The following is a 20,938-nucleotide window of genomic DNA, read 5'->3' as shown; positions in this document are numbered from 1 at the left end:
AAACTTATGGAAGGATGCAAACAATATTTTAAGGGAAAGAGTGCTGCAAGACATTTTATTGAATCAAAATACTTTATTTTACCAAACATAAATTCATTCCTATTGTATATACAACCCGTGAGATAAAAATTTGAATGACTGCATGCACATTCAAAATAAAAAACAAAAATGATTTGGAACTGTACAAAATATATATATTTGTATCAAGAAGTGCTCTGAGAGGAGCGTGTGGTAGCTCCCATGCGATTGTCCCTTGAAATAGGAAGTACTCGTTCGGACCTTTTAAGTAGACCATGAAACGGAAGCAGTATTATTCTCAAGCAGTTTCCGTGAGGTTGACTTCACACAATGGAGACATTGTCCACGGTGCACGCGCACCTCTCCACGATCATGTTGGGGAACTCGGCCACTTCGATCTCAGTGTACTCGCCCTTCTTTACTAGGTACATGATGGGCAATGGCGCGCTTTCCGACACCGTGCACCGCCTCTCCCCGTAGCCGTAGTTCCTTTTGGGCTGCTTGCAGCCTCCGGTGCACCGGAAGGCCTGGTATCCCGCCGGCTCAATGATCCAGTACTGCGTCCACGTGAGGGCGCGGAAGTCGATAAAGTACTGCTCCCTACAACACGTCCCTTTGCTGTGGCTGATGTCACAGTCGCCACGGGAACTGTAAACAAACAGAAGAGGAAGGAGGTTAGATGACTGCTCTTCCTCTTGATGTCCATGTCTTTGAATTTTGCTTTTGGAGTGTCCCACATGGGTGAGGAGTTTCTTAGCTACACCCCTGTTGAGTATTTTTTTTTTTGTCGTTGGGGTGCCGGAAACAAATACATAAACAAGCAGGAGCGGATTAAAGTGATGGGGGCCCTAGGTTCTGTTCTTACATCAATGACATAAAGCGAAGTTGGACTTAATAAGAACATTATTTCCATTAAAACAATCAACAGAGTCAAAAATTGTAAAAAAAAAAATTGAAACGCTACAGTTGATGTAAACAATTATAACATCACACTTCAAATGTCATGTTTTTGGAGGGAGAAGGAGAAGAAGCAGATATACAGTCAAATAAATCCCAATCAGATTTTTTTTTAACTCATTGGGTAAAATTGATGACACAGAGAGTATTTCTTTAATCAAGTGAAGGAAAAAATGTTGCACTTTTTTGTCCCAGGCAAAAGGGCAGGTGCTTGATCACCCTCTGGTGGCTATGTGTGCTTGTGCATGCTTTCTGAGATACAGTACTATTAGGAAATATTTGCATTACACATACTTTAAGGCCATAAATACGAAACAATCAAATGAAAAATGCTCAGTGCGTGTGAGTTCTTTGGCCATCTTTATCCAACCTCAAAAGGTCAGGTCGATGTTGTTGATCATTTATACCAATAATTCACCTCGAACGTGAGTGCTGACATCCACTGTCCCCTGGCAAGGGGGTGCAAGGTGACAGGTAACCCCACCCCACCCCACACATCCACATACCGCCACCCCCAAAGGAGAGAAAAAAAAAAGGGGGGGGGGGCTAATTGTCACACTGGCACAATATCCTGTACTGTATATCAAAAGCTGCGGCTCTTACCCGTATTCTTCGAGGTTGAGTGTGTAGAGGACGAGCTCGGGTTTGCCCAAGGTGTTGTCCGTCTGCTCCTGGGTGGTAAAGCGCACACTTCTGGCCACCTCCGCGGCGTAGCTGCCAGGTCTCTCGCCCTCGATCCACACCTCCAGGTGCATCGTGGGCGTCTGCTGAGGCGTCCTGGACCAATAGTGTACCGCCTGGGTCACATCAAAGCTCTTCCAGCCGGTTTCGCGAATGGGGATCAACCTGTGAAGGCGAGGTCGTCGTTAATTAGATTTCCTGATCCCATTTGACATTGAATGAGGGCCGGCGATAAGGAACAAAAGCGCAGACTGGATGTAACATCTCACCGCGAGTCCACCAGCGAGGTGCGGTTGGATCCGTCGACCCAGTAGATGCTGACTCTGGCGTTGTTGACGGCCCGGTGGGGCTTTCTGTCCGCCGCGAGGCGTTTGTGGAACGACGGCCTTTGGTAGAGTTTCAGCTCGGCCATGGTCACCTCGCTGTTATCCGGGATCCGCGCCTCCATGTCGAACACCACGCGATTCCGGGTGGCGTCGGAGTACACGTACTCGCCAGAAATGTCTAAAAAAAAAAAAAAGATTTAAAATGCGCGTTAAACTCAAATGTGGAAACACAGCGAGGAGCTCCGTGCATAAATGACAAGCGCGCGTGCAAAATGGGAAATTCTCACCAGCGTTGCCTGGGATTCCCCTCAAGATGCCGGCCAGGCTCGGCAGAGAGCGGCGTCTCCTGCCGTGCTGCAACTTCAGCATTGACAAGTACTTGGTTTGCACGTGGGCCGGGACCACCAAGTTCTCCAAGTCCCTCTTGGAGATCTTGGGAACCTCGTCCAGGCGCAGTTTGCGCAGAAGCGCCTCCTTCGTGTCCTGATGCGTCCAAGCCTCGGTCAGGCCGAGGAGGACTGCGCACAGGACGCACGCTCGGAGCAAATCCATGAGGAAGCTCTTGGGGGGGAAAAAGTGTGATAAGCAGCCGCACAGGAGCACGAGCCAAGCCAAGCATGGCCAGTGGCCCCCGGGGGTCCCCTTTATACCGGCGGGGCCCTCCCATGCAATCGTTGGGGGGGGGGGGGGCGCCTTATCACAACAAAGGTCGCCTCATCCTCAACAGGATATCCAAGTGGTCATACTTCAAACAGCAAGATTTAGACTCCATGAGTGAGCATCGCCATTGAGTGAGCGTCATTTATTTCCTCTGTTGCATTTGAAGTCACTCTTAAGGAGTCTCAAGGTAAACCAACACATTTGGAGGCACCGCAAAACTGATGGCATAATTCCTGTCCTTCGTTGACGTTTGACCAAATGATATTTGATTAGCTGCACATTTGTATCGAGGGGTGTTTTTTCTTTTGAGATACATGTTATTAAACTCATCCTTTTCTATTAACATTACAAGTGCAACATTTGTCATTTTGTTCTTTTCTTTTAACTTACTATCATAAATATCCTGTTTCGATGTTCTATAAAAAGTAAGAAAGTGTTTTTTTTTTTCTTTCCAGTTTTGTGTTTCCTTGTTGGTGGATTGCTTGGGAGAACATGATGTCCACAGCCTTGCAATACACACACAAAAAAAAATTCTTTGAATTTGTTCAGTCCACAGCCTTGCAATACACACACAAAAAAAACTTCTTTGAATTTGTTCAATTCAATCACGTACATCTTTGCACATGACTAAACATACATCATGTTTTGTTTTTTAGGAAAGGCAGGGGTCAAATGCACGTTTATCACATTTTAATCCTGTGTAACCAAAATGTAGTTTGATGCTCATGTTTTCATTTTAATCATCTTTAATCCTCGCTTCACTCGCCCAACTTTCTTACACAGGCAGCGACGGTTTAATTCCCACTCAGTGTAAATGGTTGTCTAGTTCTCCATCATATGTGCCCTGTGATTGGCTGGTGACCAATCCAGGGCGTAGCCCCCTTCTGGCCCAAACACTGTAATCGAGGGATAAACGGGATACTGGTGAGGATAAGCACCGCAGAACGGGTGGCCGGATAGTTGTGCCCATTGTATGTCTGCTCCAGATGCGTCCCAGACAGGCATCTCTTGACCCTGTGAACCCAATGTGCCCCCTCTTCACTATAGACCCCTTGTCTGTACACACACCCCACACTTGGATGTGTACATTCCACTGGACGATGTAAGTCTGGGAGCAGTCTGTCGCAACCCCTTTTATTTCTGGCTGTCTGGAGAGCTGTTGTTCTTCCCACCATCGAACAAGCGGACGGGATCGGGTCATCTGCTCTGTTCCCGGCGTTCAATCGAGGTTTTCCCCACAAGAGGAAATGTGAGGCAGCGATGGAGGGATGTTAGATGTTTATTCTGAGACCCTGACACCCCATTCTTGGTCCTCTCAATGGCAGATTAAAATTATTAGCCAAACAGACAGTTAATCCGAGAGCCGGCCGACGACCCCCGGCTAGGGATGTGGATTGGACCAGGCTCTTCACAGGTTGGTGATTATCTGATTCCATTGCGAGGATTTGCCTTGCCTTTTTTGTCACACAAACATTACAAGAGGGCCGCTCTCACTGGCTGGCCACAAGGCCCTGCCTGATTGTGTATTGGCCCTCCCCGCCCCACAACCACCACCATCACCACCACCCCACCACCCCGTTTGCTTAGAGATGTCAGACAGACTGAAGAAGCACACAGGAAGACCAAATGACAGATGACTGCAAGGCCCGCAGCATCGATGGCAAGACCACGTTTCATGTCCATATGCATGTGAAAAGGCATTTGCTAGCAATAAAGTCACGACGATTGTGTACTTTATGACACTTTCTAATATACTGTAGCATATCACTCATTCACTAAGAGTTAGCGCACATTTAATTTGTTTAGTCCTCAGACTTTTCACACCTATCAACACCTCAAAAAAAAAGCTTAGCTCTGCAAGTACCATCACAATGAACAACAAAACAAGGTGGAGTCATTTGTTCCTAAAAACTATATTTAAAAAAAATCATAAAACACTTAAAAATTGCTGTTTAACACTAGCATAGCACTAAAACATAGGAAGACATTTTCTGCACATATGATGATTTCATTCAAATGCATTGCACATCAAACTTCAACACAAAATATAAAAAAAAACCTGCTGATTTGATACAAAATGAATGTACAAAGTTAAATACAAGTAAATTGAGCATTTTGCGCACGGCACTTTGAGAATCGCTGTCGTACCCAGTAAAATATGGCAAAATATTCACATCAGGAACACATTACATACATTATATAGTAAAATTAAATATTGGTTACCACTGTACATTGATGCTAAACTTATTCAGGGGTTATAAATTGGTCAACAATGCATTATAATCCATTTTATGTTCTTTGTTAGATTATTATAAATCCTGAGCCATAATTTAAATGGACACTATAACATTTACAAATTACAGTATGTCCTAACAAAATACGAATACTATTATGCTATAGTTTGAATTTGCACAGTAGTTACTTGTTATGAAATTATTTTAAACAATGTATGAATGTAAAGTTTCATCCCAATATACAAAATACTATGAAAGCCATACACTACCTTAGCATTTGGCAGACAGTCCTGTTCATTAGTACAGTAGATAGTGATGCATTTATGCGTCATGTATGTATTTATCTGTGCATTAATTACGTTGTTATTTATTCATAAATACTTTACAAGGGTACCCTCATTGAACATCGGAGCTAAAACATTTAATAACTGGTGTGTTGTTCAACACTTGTCCAATAAAGCTGATTCTGATTCTCAAGTACACGGTATTGCTAAAAATGCATCATTGTGAAGCTATTATAAGGGAGACCCGATACCTATAATGATAATAATTTTGATAATCTCATCCTTTTAGTGACATATATGAACAGTATCAACGCCCCCCCCCTCCTGTCACCAAATGTGGGGGCTAAAGTGCTCAATCAGGTTGTCTAGTGTGTTCCAATGTTGAGTGCAGTCAAGAGCCAGTCTAAGTGCTCATACACTAAAATACATTTGTCCTTCTCTTGCTCAACATTACAAGCCCTAATTGGGCAAATTAAGGTGTCTTTTTGTGTGATATTTCGCAGTCTTTCTTCCTTCCCATGTCAATCAGAGACAAGTTCCTTTTAGTTCAAAGCCCCACCCTAATACGGCGAGGTGCCATTTCTTTTTAATCAAAGGCAGCAGAACTCCCACAATCAACAAGGGAGGTGTTAATTAACATGCAACATTTGCATTCAAAAGCCGTCCATTTTAGAAGTCGTTGCCTTCCATTTGTGCAACCCCAGATCCTCTTTTTTCTGCCACACACACACACAAAAGTTTATTTTTCCTTTTTAAAATGATGTAATACTGGGTAAATAAAGCAGAGGGGGCGATTTTGCTTTTGCAAATGATAATGTACACTGTCTCATTTAAAACACCCCCACCTCCCCCGGGGCCGCTCCGCAGAGTCAATATTGAACTCGGTGCAAATTCGTGATTATTATTCAGACGCTCCCCGATCGAGCTGAACGCCAAATATTTGACGAATTTGCACCATAATGGTCGTCTGCGGGACCGCAGACTTCCGCGTTTGCAATCCACCCGAGTGCTCAATAATCATCGATCAGTCTCTCACAGGTGGAAAGCGCCAGACCAAACAAGACCTATGAACAATTATTGCTCAACGACCCAGTCGAGTACACCAGCGTCTAATTGCATTTCAGCGCGGCTCTACTCTAATCCCACTTAGACAATAGGATCAGACGTGATTAGATAGGCCTGAGCATTAATATTTGCGTGGACTTTTAGTTAATTGAACACAATGCTCACCTAAAATTATGGTCGCCCAGAGTCTTCGAGCAAATCGCAAATCAAATTCAGTATAATAGGAAGGAAAACGAACATGATACTGTTAGTCTCGCGCAAAAGTAAATACGCAGAAAGATACACCAGGGAGCGCCATTGTTACACAATAAGACAACGGCCGATCTATCTATCTATCTATCTATCTATCTATCTATCTATCTATCTATCTATCTATCTATCTATCTATCTATCTATCTATCTATCTATCTATCTATCTATATCTATCTATCTATCTATCTATCTATCTATCTATCTATCTATCTATCTATCTATCCATCCATCCATCCATCCATCCATCCATCCATCCATCCATCTATCTATCTATCATCTATCTATCTATCTATCTATCTATCTATCTATCTATCTCTATCTATCTATCTATCTATCTATCTATCATCTATCTATCTATCTATCTATCTATCTATCTATCTATCTATCTATCTATCTATCTATCCATCCATCCATCCATCCATCCATCATCCATCCATCCATCTATCTATCTATCTATCTATCTATCTATCTATCTATCTATCTATCTATCTATCTATCTATCTATCTATCTATCTATCTATCTATCTATCTATCTATCTATCTATCAAGTTAACGTGAATTAGTTATGGTTAAAAAAACAAAACATTGAAAAAGCCTGGAAAGATAAATAAACAAGATAGTCCCATCATTTGTATTTAATATATAATAAGCCTGATATGGATTTATTATATGTAAATGAAAAACAAATGCGGTATACACCTTTGTTAGCCAAAAGTGAAATCATTTCCATAAAATAAGAGAATATAATGCTCTTTACTGTAATAGGAAAACACACACACACAGGGAGTTGTACATGTATATATTTATAAGTGTGCTAAATTGCAATTGCACACATAGTGATAGGAGATGCCATGATAATGATATTGTACTTACAGCCATGGAAATTAAACAGTACATGCAAAAGCACAGGGAAAAAACAGGAAGTCACAAACTGTTTAAAAACATAAACAACAACAGATAAACTTTCCCCCCCAAAAGGAGGAAAGAATAAAAAACTGGATAAAATAAAAAAAAAAACAATATTGCTTTATATTAATGACACATGTGTTGCAAATAATTAGCTAAGATCCACCAGACCAGCTAAAACATTTTTTTTAAAGCTTGGTTGTGTTTTTACAAGTTACCATCATTATTTTTTATTTGCACATTTCAGGGTTCTTTGTTGTTGTTTATAAAAATGTACGTGAGGTTTGCCACCAGTGTTGGTAGTCTAAAGAGAATTTGCAATTAAAAAAAAAGTTAAAACAATTATGTGTGAAAAGAAAATCTTGAGCCCTATCTTGAACAGATACAGTTATCTCTAATTTGATATACAACAAACCAAAGAAAAGGGATGTCACACCTTGACTTTCTGATTGGTTGTTTATTCTCAGGCGCGTTGGTTACTTGTGTACCAAATTAGAGGCGCAAAAAACACATTGATCATGCAATACTGTCCCTTTGTAGTGACAGTTTATATGTGACTTGTTAGTTTTCGGTCTCCAGTTAACAATTACAGATGACTGTAGGTTATTAGTAAATTGTTGGGATTGGCGGCATGGTGTGTGCTGTGAAATGGGACTACAAAAATGTCAGGAAAAGCCGACTACAACATCTGAAACTGATTCCAGGTTGATGGCTGGTGTACGCTGACTCTCATTTAACATGAGTTTGAATGTGAATGGTAAATTCTGAACATTCCCAATTATAAGAGGTAACCTGATTATAGTTTTGATACTGCAATATGATAATGACAACAGGGTTGTACACATGTCCATTTTTACTTCACCTCTTAAAAACAATTATTTTTTTCCCCAATTGAGTTATAGAGCTAAGAGCTCACAATAATCGTGAAAAAGGTTTGGGAATTATTGGTATTTGATCAGAGGAGAGGTGTGCAGACTACTTTGAGTAATACAGCAGGAGTGCTTAGTTGGTAGTACATGCAAGTGAGTGCTTTTAGTGTGTGAACTGGCTGGTCTGCAGTCAAAACCTCTGAAGAGGCCAGACGTCAACCCACAATCTTAGAACCGCGAGACAGACGTGCAACCCAGTCATCCATTGTGCCGCTCGCATGGCAACATGGCAAATTATTTCCTGACCTGATCTATCCTGTAAAACGTTATGTAACACAGTCCATGAACAGGCACATTTGCATTTTTGTACTTTGACACAACAAATGTTTCCAAACGCAGTATCAGTAGTTGTGATCTCATGGTGGAATGTCATCCATTTTCTCAGCGCTTTTTCTCCTTAACAACCACACGGACAATGTCTGCTTTCAGTTACACTTGACCATTATCTAAATATAATTAAATACACAAATCTTGCATGCTAAGTTTTTCGGTATATGTGTATAATATTGCATATACAGTAGCAGGCCCCATTCTTTGCCGCTTGTCAGTCCAAAGTAGGAAAGGCAGAATTTTGCCAAGTATCAGAGCGCATTTTGGACCTCTGCACGTTCACAAACACAAGGCCTCATTCCTGATCTCATTCCACCCCCAAGGAGTTCACTCGAGCCAATGTTGTCTGTTAATCATTAATCGATGTACTTTGAGCTGTGATAAGCGCCTCACTTCAAAAGCATGCGATGTGGCAAATCAGTCAGATTAACGCAAAATAAAAGGTCATATGTTGATCTCCATTTTGGGTTCAAAATGATCAGCAAATATTTCTTGAGGCCGCCTTCTAATACACTACAGTACAGTACAACAGTACGGTACAATACAGTCTATTCAAGTGTAGTATTGCTCTAAAAATCATCACTATGTGTGAGTGCAATACAACAGATTCATTAAGTTTGAATCCTCCAAATTGTCGTATGCTAGTTTAACAAAGGAAAAGAACCCCCCCCACTTCCCAACACCCGTTCTGTACCACGCCACCAGCAGCCGAAAAGACGGCCCGCAGTTTCCATTCACATTTTTTGACAGCCCCCAGCATCCATCCTTCCCTCTTTTCCGCACAGCAGATGCTGCGATGGACGCCATAACGCTGATCCGGGAATTTGCTTGCAGAAGCGACCGAAGATGCTCAAAGAAGACGAAGAGTGGCTGGAAATTGACGCCAAGATGGCGGAGTCGCCCGTTCAACGCATGCGTAGCAGCTTCAACCTTTTTTCCTCAAAATGACGAGATGGCGTTTTTTTTTATAGCACCTTAAACTATACATGTTGCATATCTTGACTGTCCTGGGCTGAGATATTTCCCACCCCTTATTCTCATTTCTATTTTACAACTGAACTTTGCTTCCCACAATGCAACACGAGCCCCCGACTTCTTGTATGTTGCCATCTTCGCTTGTGAACGTCTCTGTTAGCGGGTGGCTCCGTCCGCGTTGTGCTAAAGACACCAAAGAGGCGAGCGACCGGCGGGGAGGTAAAGGGGACAAGAACCAGTTGAGGCGACCTCCCGTCTTTGGAAGCAGCCACAGCAGACTTATTTCGCTCCTCCTGACATGAGACAAGCTAACATAAAAACAGAAGAGCACCCCCCCCCCCCCGTCGAATTTTAACGGTTAACTTACGGAATCTTTTAAACTCTTTGAACAATCGTTGCGTCGAAGTGGGTTGGAACTGAACTGAGGAGACGTTTCAGTTTGGAGGACGCACGCTGGGATTTGCAAGAACGTCTCCGGCCGCACTGCGTTGCGACAACGAGAGCATATTGCTGCGGGGAAGCAATTACGAGTACTTTTCGACTTGACTTACGTTTGACAGGCACGGTGAGCACATGACAAGGGGAGTCTTTGAACCGCATTGGAGTGATGACACTTGGCAGTAAAGCGAAGTCGCGTTCACAGCGCTAGCTCGCAAGCTACTCGGCTAAGGTAGCAGGCTGCTAACTAAGCCTGTGTCGCCCTTTGCATTCCCGGAGCAGAGGAGGGGCACCGGGCTTTTGGAGCATTGCGGCTCTGCCTTGCATTTTTTTAGGGGGGTGGGGGGCTTCAAACGGGAATGGAGAATCCCAAATGTCTCAGGAGAAACCGTTAAACCGCAGCGAGAGGACCCTTTTCCATTTTCGCGAAATCTTGGAGCAGCGTCCTAACCAACTGACTCGGAGCAGCTGGGCTATGTTATTGGGACTGCCATACTTTAGTCTTGTGGCCTACGGCGATTTGGAACGTTAAAATGGGGGAGCTGCTGCACCCCACGTCCAACCAAAATGTGGATCACGAGGCAACGATGATGAGTAAATCGGCGATTCAGCGACTCCCCCACAACTGAAAGTTTGTGATTCATATTTTCGAAACCTATTATAGAAGGTGCGCGAACTTTTTCAGTGGCCCGTTTGAGCCCACTTCATATTTTGAGTCTGCCAACATCAAACCCAAGTGGACTGTCCAACCATGTCGGGAGAGGTGCGTTTGAAGAAGCTGGAGAAGCTGATCTTGGACGGGCCCGCTGATTCCAATGGCCAGTGTCTGAGCGTGGAAACCCTGCTGGACGTCCTGGTGTGCCTCTACGATGAGTGCAACAACTCTCCACTCAGAAGAGAGAAGAATATCCTGGAGTTTTTGGATTGGGGTAAGCCAGTATTATCGTTTGTTCTTTCTTATTTCTGATTCCCCCTGCTTCGCCTGTGTAGCCAACCTCACTGTTGTTCTTTTTTTTGGGGTGGGGGGGTAAGACGATAGGCTAATAACGTAGGTTGTGCACTGGCCCTCCCTTCCACATCACATTCCTTTTATAGTAGTCGTGGGGCTCGGTTAGCCTGCTCTTTTCCTTAACATCAACCCTTCAAAAAAAAAAAATGCTATCAAACTTGGGTGCCCTGCATCTTATTTAGTGTTACCATTTGCGAAATGGCATGCATAACTTGTCTTTAGGTTAAATACAACTGTACGCACTTAAAAACAAACAGTTTTATATTGAAAATATTTCATTTACTGGAATCAGATCACCAAGTACTACGGAGATCATTCGGAATAGAATCTAATGCTCCAAGAATAAAGTGTGTAAATGTAAGAATTGTCTTTTGTAATTGAGTTGAATTGTACATGGATAACATATTACTGGAATAAGTTGTGCTCTGAAGTGACAGTGACAACCAGGTTCGCACATCTTCCTCACAGTTCTGAGGACCTGGTTTCAAATTTGGCTTTGCCAATGTGTAGTTTGCATGTTCTCTCCATGCGTAGATGGATTTCCCCTGGAATTTCCAGTTGCCTCCTTCATCCCTAAAACATGTATGGCAGACGAAAGACGAAATTGCACAGGTATGAATGTGAGTGAGAATGGTTGGTTGTTTTTATGTGCCCTGCGATTGACTGGTGACTTGTTCAGGTGGTATCCTGCCTCTTCCCCAAAGATAGCTCATATAGGCTCCAGCACACCTCTGACCCTAATGAGGATAAGCGGGATGGAAAATTGATGGATGGGATTTGTAATTTGAAGAGAATAGTTTTGTCATTTAACAAGATCAAGTATCAATTATCTGGTTATTTTTTATCAATTGATGAATAAGATTTTTCAAGATTTTCATTTCCATCCCTAAAACCGGACATCGTTTCCAGTTGACTGCAGAAAATTCACAAACGATTACATTCAGTGACTGATTTGGTTTGTAAAATGTCAGAAAGAAGGCAATCCCTCCCACCCATAGTATAAGCAGACATTTACAAATGTTGTTTTTGATGAAGAAAATCAGTCTGTTTTTCTGGAATATTTCAGAAATCTTTGTACATTAGTACATTTTGTTTTCAACTTAGTGTAGGGCGGATTTTCCAATGGTTGAAGGGTCACTGGTTCAATTCCAGGATATGACTGTTTGCATGTTGAGGTGTCCGTTGGGTGAGACACTGAACCTTAATTTACTCCCAGTGGGGCTGGCACTGCCTTGCATGGCAGCAGTCAACCATTAGTGTATGACTGTGTGTGCGTATGTGTGACAATGGGTGAATGTGAGGCTTGTAAAGCCTTTTGGGCACTGTGATGGTGTAATTAAAGCGCTATATGAATGCAGTCCATTTACCATTTATTTACTACTGAGAGGCTGGAAATCAGAGAATTTTGACAGTTTAGTAATGTCTCTAAATAATAAGTTGATGAACAAAAAAATCTGTCAATTGATTAATTGTTGTGTTGTCAAACACATTTTTGGTGTGGGCCACATTGTGGGTTTGGTTTCCCACAGAGGGCTATTACTAATGTGAAACCATGAAAATCTTTAATCATCATATATAAGAACAAGTTCTGGAATCAGAAATCAAGGTTTATGGGTTTTTCAAATATTGTTCATCTTTGGTAACACAAAAAATACTTACTCCATTGTGTTATCATTTATGATATGACAATTTGTAATTTTGCCACAGATTTTAACAAGAATCAAGGAAGTTCACTTATGTTTTGCCATCACTGGCCACATAAAATCATGTAGGGTGCCAGATCTGGCCCCCGGGCCTCAAGTTTGACACCACCCTAAGTGGACAAAAATTTCCATGTCACATACGCAATGCAGTTGTTTAATAATCCAAAATGCTTTTTTTGTCCAATTAATCGATAAGAAAATTCTGAGAATTCCTCATTCTAAAAATATTCGATAGCTGCAGCCCTACATATGTCTTCCTTACAGTGCCACGTTAGGTGTAAATCTTTCTTTTTAAGCTTCACACGATTATGTTGTGTTGTAGTTTAATTAAAAAAAACTATTTTGTTTCCATGGTTGTACACTAAGCGCAGCTGCATGGCCTCTCCCAAGCTCTTGTGAATTTCTAACCAGCAAAGGTGTTTACAGTGCAAAGTTTTCAGGTTTGACTTTTCCACTCCTCTCATATAAAGTGAGTAGAAAAAAACAACACATGAAGCTCTGGAGACCACACACATGCACATACACACAAAAAGACACACAGACAGGTTAGGAAGCAGAGTGTGTGCCTGTGTGACATTGGGAGTTTGGTTTGTGCATGAAGCAGGAATGTGAACAACCCACCTTTTTTAGCTAGCTGCCGGTGCATGCCTGCCCTGCCCTGCATGTCTGGGAAAGCCCTGGAAGCAGGAACGGCAATGTGACCTCACAGGAGGGAATGTAGGTTAATGATATTGGACACAGTAAAAGTAAACATCTAATGGAAGGAAAACTGTTTTGCTGACAACTTTTACCTCAATTCATTGGCCATTACAATCGACAGAGTAGTAGTCAAATACCAGTTCATTTTGATTGTTGCTTTCAAGTTTAGTCTACTTCACCTGTTGCCATCTTTCCAACTTATTCTAAAAATTGATCTCCACGGGCTGGTAAAACACGAAGTATGGGTGTGGGAGCTTGCTTAGTGTGAGAAAAGGGCCATTTCTTTTACCCAGCGTACAGTATACACAACTATTTCTTCTTTATTCATGTTTCCTCCAATGCACTATATTTTGCTGCAGTTGATGCGATCTACCACAGCAAAGCTGCCTATGCAGCTGTTCTCGCAAAAATGTTGGTGTACCCATTAGTATATAATGAGAGGTGCCAATTGGTGACATTTGCCTAAGGTACTCAGGTCAACCACACACCTCCATGACATACAGTAAATGCCCCTGAGCAAAGATTAGCCTTGACCTTTATTCTGAAAGGATGAATAATGTATTTTTATTTGTGTTTGTTGATAATGAATCAGGCTGAGCAATGTTGGCATGATGTTAAAGGAGTAGATTAGAGATGAACAAAAACAGTCTGGTAGATTTTAACGTAGGAATATGGTAAAGTGATATCAGTGTCGTAGTATTGGACCATTTTTATGTATACATGTAGCGGTACAGTGTTGTCTCAGCCACTGCTGTAATTGGTGCATCCCTAATATAAATTTATGGCTGACTTTTGATAGATGGTGTGATCGTTGGAGCCATGGTAGCCCTTTCCTCAGTATTAGATATGTTGGACAAAATTTCACAATGATTAGCTATTTTGTTGCTGTTGGTGTAGCGGGACACTTGCCTGACATTGGTGCAGGTAGTGTGGGTTCAGTTCCCAATCAGTGATCTAGTGAATGTGAGCGGGAATCATCTGTTTCTATATGTCGTTTCTATATCTGAAAGCTGACCATTTCAGGGTGCAGTCCCCTTTTTGCTCAACATCATCTTTAATAGACTCCAGCGTCCTGCGACCCTAAATGGGCTAACCGGTATTGAAAATAGATGGCTATTATCCTTGAGTTGTCTCTGTAGATACCTGTTCAAAAGAAAAGCATACCTGCAATAAAAACGACAACCGCTGGCTTAGTTTCACAGCCTCCAGTTTCTGTTGTATGACCACAAAACAAAAGTCACAGTGGTACCCTATTAAATACAGACTACCTCTGATAGATGGCATAAGCACAATTTAAGCCTACGTTGTGTAGAACTGTTTAGTCCACATGAAACCGAATAATAACCTAGCTTTACACTGACCTGGCTTTATCCTCCATCTTAAGAGTGTACAGCTACAGTCAGACTCTCTCAGAAATGCCTCACAAGGAGACCACGGTCTTCAGGGATCTCCACCTTTTTATCATATCAGCAAGGTGCCACAGTTTTGTTTCTTTCACCCTGCAAAAATGATTGAGCCACAGACGGAGACAAACATTTAAAATGGGCGTGTGTTTCTTCTTATTTGGCGACCTCATTCCACCTGAAACGGAGACCCCTTCATGACCTGAAGCCGTGGGGGAAATCAACATGGGATAGTATGCTGTATCTCGTACTGTATAATGCAGTTGCAGTGTGTACTGAGTGGACTTCTCTAGTTAAAGGAATGCTTCACGCATTGCTTACTTCAACGAAATGCTGATTATCCATTGTAAATACAAGCATATCCAGAAACGTTTTGTGAAAAAATGCAAATAACTTTAATGCGCTCTTTTATCCAAGTAATCAGATTTTTGTATGGTTGGCACCATTTTGACAATTTTTATGAGATCACATGACTTAAAACGCAGGAAGTGACGAATCATGTCCGTAAATAAAGGCTTGGTTACAGATCAATTCCTACACAACCACACTGCTGATTTCTCGAATTTATCCTCATCTGATGAAGAAATAGCAGTATTGGTTGATTGGGAAGACAGAGGAATATGTCCATACAGATCTGAACCCCTCCGTGCCTGTTCCAGCCAACAGGGTGGTCGGTGTCCAAGTGATAATGAAGTGATCTTTGGCTTGGTGGAGGTTGGGCAGTAGTGGCTGTTGTCCTGCTCAGCAAATCGATCAATACCAAAGTTGTTATGACGCGGGTCCTTTGTGATGCAGAATTCTGGAATGTTCCGAGGAGTGACAACTGTAATTTCCAGCCTACAAGCCGTGACCTGTTTCACACACTTTCAACCCTGCGGTTTATGCGGTGATGCGGCTAATTTGTGCATTTTTTCTAACAGCCGCAAGTGGCCACTCAAACGGAAAGGGTAAGAATGAGTCCCGTGGAATATATGTGCCAAGGAAGTGACTTTTACCAGTGTGACAGTCTGAGCGCTCCCCTGTGCTGAAAAGTCTCCTTGTGATGAATGTGCATGCGTTACTATCAGGGAAACTCTGGGTATGTAGCCAACGCTTACTGGGAAATCCCCCGCTCTCATTCCTCCTCCTCCTTCTTCTACATAGAGGGAGCTAACATGTTATATCCTAACACTAACCTAACCTTAAAACAAAAGTTGATTAAAAGATATACACGTATACGTACATTCGCTGTGTTCGTCTTTCTGAGACGTCAATAGTGTTACGTGTGGATTTAGACTTAACGTCCCCTTTGTTCAAACCAGCAAAATGCAACAAGGCAGGTGTATTGCGTTTCTGACAATTTAATCTCACACACATCAACACAACACAAACATGACAAAATACCTAACACAAAATGGGCATTCAAGAACAGAGTGGTTGAGCCACAACAGCGAATAGTCACCAATGTTGAACAAGTGTTCCCAAACAACCAAATGTTTCTCCCAGCGGGTATTCCAAGTTAGCGAAAGTTCCAGCCGGTCCAAAAACTAAAGGCAGCTGGCGTCCGTGTAGTTAGTGTTGCAGCGTAGTTTCCCAGACCAGTGGTGAGAAGAAGCCTCCTTGTCCGTTTTTCTTTTCCTTATATAGGCACTCCTTGAATCATTTCACACACATAAATATAGCATACATGAACACTTGGCGACAAGTTGTCGAATGGCACACGTTAAAGCTTAGATGGGGACGTTTCAGACTGGCCTGAAGTTTACAAAATATACGCATGTGCGCATTAATCACAAGAAGACCTTTCAGCACCGGGAGTGCTCGGACCATCACACGACCCTGTTAGCGCTGCGCAAGCGTTAGCACAGTGCTAGTGTGATGTTGCTGTGTTACTGGCGTGTCTTAGTGATATTTACCGGTAAGTTTTATGTTAACCGGCCCTGTTAGTGCTAGCGTTAGCTATAGCATTAAACTGTTTCTATGTACTGTCTTTCTTGTAAGTATCTCGTTTTTCAATGTGGGCACTTGCGGCTTTTACACAGCTGCGGCGTATGTATCTAGCGAACGGTATTTCCTTTACAAATGTACTCAGTGAGGCTTGTAACAAGGTGCGCTCTGTAGACCGGGAATTATAGTATATAAGGACGAGAAAGACCATCCATGGGGCTTATTCACACTGTACTGCTGCTTTGAGACAAAGTACACTGGTTGGAACAAACCACACAGACACCTGCTGCCTTTCGAATTTGAACATTTGGACATTTCTGGAATATTCGCTAACTTTGAATATTCTCTTGAAAGAATATTAGCATGTTTGGGAACATTCGTTCAACGTTGGTGAGTATTCCCGTTTTGGCTTGACTACTCTTGTCTTTGAAGTTCTGCCTCCTTCACTCACAGTGTGGTTTGTGAACCACAGTTACCACAATATGAACACATACACATTATAGATGGCCATATCTACTAAATGGACTTAGATAGCACCTTTGTAACCACCAAGGTATTTAAAAAATGTAGTGTTGCCTCGTGCAAATAAGACTACTTGTAGTTTCACAAAAGGAAAATGGCAGTGCACACAACAGTCAGGAGCCACTGTGAGATGAATAGGTTGTTAGTGGGGGTGAAAACCCAACAGTTGCCGGAGAGCTTCCATATCCTCCGCATAACATACTGCTTATCCACCAATATGATCACATATTTGATCTCTTTTGATCCATTTTTTTTAATACTGCGATAAATCTACAGCATGTATCAGCAATTGTGTGAAAGGCAATGAGTCATGTAGTGAATATGGAGATAGACCACCATTCTACAGACGACTATTTAATTACACATATGAATTACACTTTAAAAAAAAAAAAAAAGTAAACCGCCAATTTTGAGTTAGCGTTCGAATGTTTGATTCTTTTGGTGCTTTGCTTTTATTGGGTTTTTGTAGGAGTTTTCCTATTTGCACGGAGCATAATTCTCAATTTTTTTTTTTTTTTTTTTTTTTTTGCAATACTGGTGGCATTTTGTCTTATTTTTCACGTAGTTAACGTTCATAATACATTTTCCTGTATTCCTCTTGGTCCTTTGAAAAGTGTCAGCCAACCCAATCCGCAGTAGACCCAACATGGAGGAGGGTGCCTGACTTTTTTTGCAATCCAGCTTCAGTGTGAGCCTGTGATGGCCAGCTGTTCAGCTGCAGCTGATGTATATGTGTGCTCCGCCCAACAGGGTTTTAATTGGCAGCACCCCAGGAGCATGCACACAGAATGAAACTGAACTAAATAAAGTTACCCATTTGAACCAACTAGATAACTAAATCAAGTTACCCACCTGGACCAACTAACAGTTGACAAGACTGCCAATCTGTTTATAACATGTTTTGGCACGCAGGGTTGAAATTCCTGAGTGAGAACAATGGGAGGGAGAGGAAATAAACTTCAATGATATGTTCTCAATGCTAATGCAATACCTTTCAATGCCCCGAAGTTTAGTCCTGTTTGTCTGACGAAAATAAGCAAAAACAAGACAAATCAGCTTGTGTACACAAAATGCAGTAGTAGAAGTTCTAAATAATAGTTACATGAATAGAGTCAATGTATATACACACCTATCTTGCTGTGTGTACGCACTCACATATATCCACACACATTCCTTTAGCAATTAGGCAGAAAAAAAATGTGGTTCCAATTTCCTACATTTCAGAACTAGGGTTTGTAGGTAGTCTTTTTTTTTTTTTTTTTTTTTTTGAACAAAACATTTTTACAACCTGTGGTGCTGACATTTTCCTGTCAGTTCTCATTCATTCACGCTCTCATGCATAATGAGATCAAAATTCATGACTGTGTCTCGTGTTGCAAAACACCAGAATAATAGCAAAGATGATAGATAAAGTTGATTTTGTGAGGCGGAGGGTAGGACTCAGATGCAGCAAGCGGAGACATTAGTGTGGATTTTAGGAAGGTTTATTGCCAGGCAGAGGTCATACACAGGAAGGAATTATAACATCGCCACAGTACAAAAATCACAAGGAAATAGGCTCTTCTGGCTTTTCTGCGTGTTAGGCTCCTGCCAGCAAGCTTGTGATGAGACTGCTTTTAAGCTAATCAGTAGTTGGGGATGAAAATCAAGATTTATCCCATATTCAGGCAAACGATTAATTAGTTTGTTATCTGAATTGACGGATTAAGATGACTGGGTCTGTATTACACCGATTTTCGTACTGGGCCTGAAAATTTTATTGAAGCATTCTCCTAACAGGACATCCTCACTGCTTCTCAGGCTGTTCTGAGGTTTCCTGTGTCTGTCCGGTGGTGACTGTGGGCACAGTGAAAAGGAAGGAAACACAAGAACTCAGTGAGCTAGTTGGGACCAAACGTCTAACATGATGTCATTTGAGGAAGTGAGACAGCTGTATTGCATTGTGTCATTGTGTGTCCAGCATTGTGGTGGTGTTGACAAGCAGTAGAAGTCATTAACATGGTCATTTCCTTGCCAGTGAATTCAGTTTGCTTATAACCTCATGCCTCATTTTTGTTGCTACCATAATAGTACACAAAATGAGTTTGTTTAGACTGCTTAGTCTTTTAATAAGCTCTTACAATAACCCACGTCTTTTTGTATGAAACGTTTAACGTACAAAAAACAAAGAATGACTATAAAGGAGTTTTTTTTAATAAGGGGACGAAATGTTCAAAGGTGTTGGTGTTTTTTTGTTAAAAATTAAATATTACTTGGCAGTTATACTTTTCTCTGTATTGTTTCACTGAAATAAGTGATGAGTCAGTAAATTTTTTTTACATCTGCACTTTTCAAATACATGGTTTAAAGTGCAAGATTATGTGGAATTTCATTAGTGACAATTAGTTATCAGTGCGTCACGATTCATATGATCGTTTGAAATTTTACACTGTTTCAGTGAGTGTCCAATCCAGATCAATTTTTTTTTTCTTTCTTTCTTTCTATGAATGAGGGAGTGTTGAATTTTTCCCCTTCGGTCATCAAATACCCATCTCTAATGTGGCTATGCTTTTCAAAAATTCATTGGATTTGTGTGTTTTGTTGGCAGAGACAGCCTCACTGCTAATTGTGATGGCTCATTAGAATGTGGCAAGGGGGTGGTTCAACTTCCTTTCTTCAACTCCCAAAGGACACACTGCAGCACACAGGTCATTAGCCCGGCCTATAGGACCCTCAGGACCTGACCGCAAATGGCATCTTCCCCTACAAGCTCCCCCTTTCCTCTTACTCTGCCCTTCCTCTCATCACACCATCTTGATTTTAATATTCTTGTCCTTTTTTGCCTCATTCTTTCCTTGTTGGTTTGGCTGACCCCAACTGGCTCAACTGGCTGCCTGTTGTGAACGCAATTTGTTGGCTGCATTTGAATTATTATTTCCACCATGGAGGTTGATTTTCATCAGTTACCAACAACATGGAAAGAAAATCCAAAGAACTCTTTGCCATACTAGACACATTTGACCTCTTTCGACATATTAAGAGACCAACTCACACTCAAGGTCACATATTAGACCTGGTCATCTTGAAGGATGTTGAGATTCTATCAACTGACATGAAGGAAAACTGTAGAGAAAACCGTTCAGAAGCTGAAACAATCAACAAGCTGTCTTCATTCAATACCATCTGACTTTTTCAAAACCATTGTGAAATCAATGCTAGCTGATTTGCAACAAATAATCAGTTGCTCACTTCAGTCTGGTTACTGATTGTAAGGTAGTGGTGGGGGAGAGTGTAGCTCGACAGCATAGGATGGTGGTGTGTAGGATGACTGGTAGTGGGTAGGAAGATTAAGAAGACAACGGTACAGCAGAGAATCAGGTGGGGGAAGTTGAGAAAGGAAGAATGTTGTGTGGCCTTTCAGAAAGAGGTGAGACAGGCTCTAGATGTACAGGAAGAGCTCCCGGAAAACTGGAATAATACTGCCAAGGTACTCACGCTGGCAGGAGAGTACTTGGGGTGTCTTCTGGTAGGAAAGGAGAGAAGGAGACTTGGTGGTGGAACCTCAAAATACAGGAAGTCATCCAAGGAAAGAGATTAGCAAAGAAGTGGGACATGGAGAGGACTGAGGAGAGGCGGAAGGAA

The 20,938-nt window shown here is 41.8% G+C and overlaps 2 protein-coding genes and 1 long non-coding RNA gene across 6 annotated transcripts in view; 1 reads left to right on the top strand and 2 right to left on the bottom strand.

Annotated features, from left to right (window-relative positions):
• Positions 1-204: 204 nt before the first annotated feature.
• lft1 (lefty1) lies at positions 205-6,474 on the bottom strand. Its single transcript, XM_061812442.1, has 5 exons — positions 6,391-6,474; positions 2,270-2,543; positions 1,926-2,160; positions 1,579-1,821; positions 205-666 (listed from the first exon to the last, which is right to left on the bottom strand). The coding sequence occupies exons 2-5, from the start codon at positions 2,532-2,534 to the stop codon at positions 342-344; spliced, it is 1,068 nt and encodes a 355-aa protein (XP_061668426.1). The 5' UTR covers positions 2,535-2,543; positions 6,391-6,474; the 3' UTR covers positions 205-341.
• Positions 6,475-7,863: 1,389 nt separating this feature from the next.
• Positions 7,864-10,100, bottom strand: LOC133496182 (uncharacterized). Its single transcript, XR_009793732.1, has 2 exons — positions 9,985-10,100; positions 7,864-9,910 (listed from the first exon to the last, which is right to left on the bottom strand). It is a non-coding gene; the product is annotated as an uncharacterized LOC133496182 (long non-coding RNA).
• The window catches only part of cdc42bpab (CDC42 binding protein kinase alpha (DMPK-like) b), a 107,509-nt gene continuing 96,474 nt past the window's right edge, over positions 9,904-20,938 (top strand). For all 4 annotated transcript variants that reach the window (XM_061811420.1, XM_061811422.1, XM_061811421.1 and 1 more), the window contains exon 1: positions 9,904-10,984. In XM_061811420.1, the coding sequence (XP_061667404.1) occupies positions 10,807-10,984 (178 nt within the window). In that variant the 5' untranslated portion in view covers positions 9,904-10,806. The remainder of the gene's footprint in view (positions 10,985-20,938) is intronic.

Source organism: Syngnathoides biaculeatus, chromosome 23 (genome assembly GCF_019802595.1).
Source record: "Syngnathoides biaculeatus isolate LvHL_M chromosome 23, ASM1980259v1, whole genome shotgun sequence".
In the NCBI taxonomy this organism is placed as follows: Eukaryota; Metazoa; Chordata; class Actinopteri; order Syngnathiformes; family Syngnathidae; genus Syngnathoides; species Syngnathoides biaculeatus.
The sequence above is the reverse complement of the archived record's forward strand: the minus strand, read 5'-3'. Positions and strand labels throughout refer to the sequence as shown.

Coding starts and splice junctions, on each gene's coding strand:
- lft1 (XM_061812442.1), bottom strand. CDS start 2,534: ATGGATTTGCTCCGAGCGTGCGTCCTGTGCGCAGTCCTCCTCGGCCTG. Junction 1,822..1,925: donor ACCTCGCTGGTGGACTCGCG/GTGAGATGTTAC, acceptor TCGCCTTCACAG/GTTGATCCCCATTCGCGAAA. Junction 667..1,578: donor CTCAACCTCGAAGAATACGG/GTAAGAGCCGCA, acceptor GTTTGTTTACAG/TTCCCGTGGCGACTGTGACA.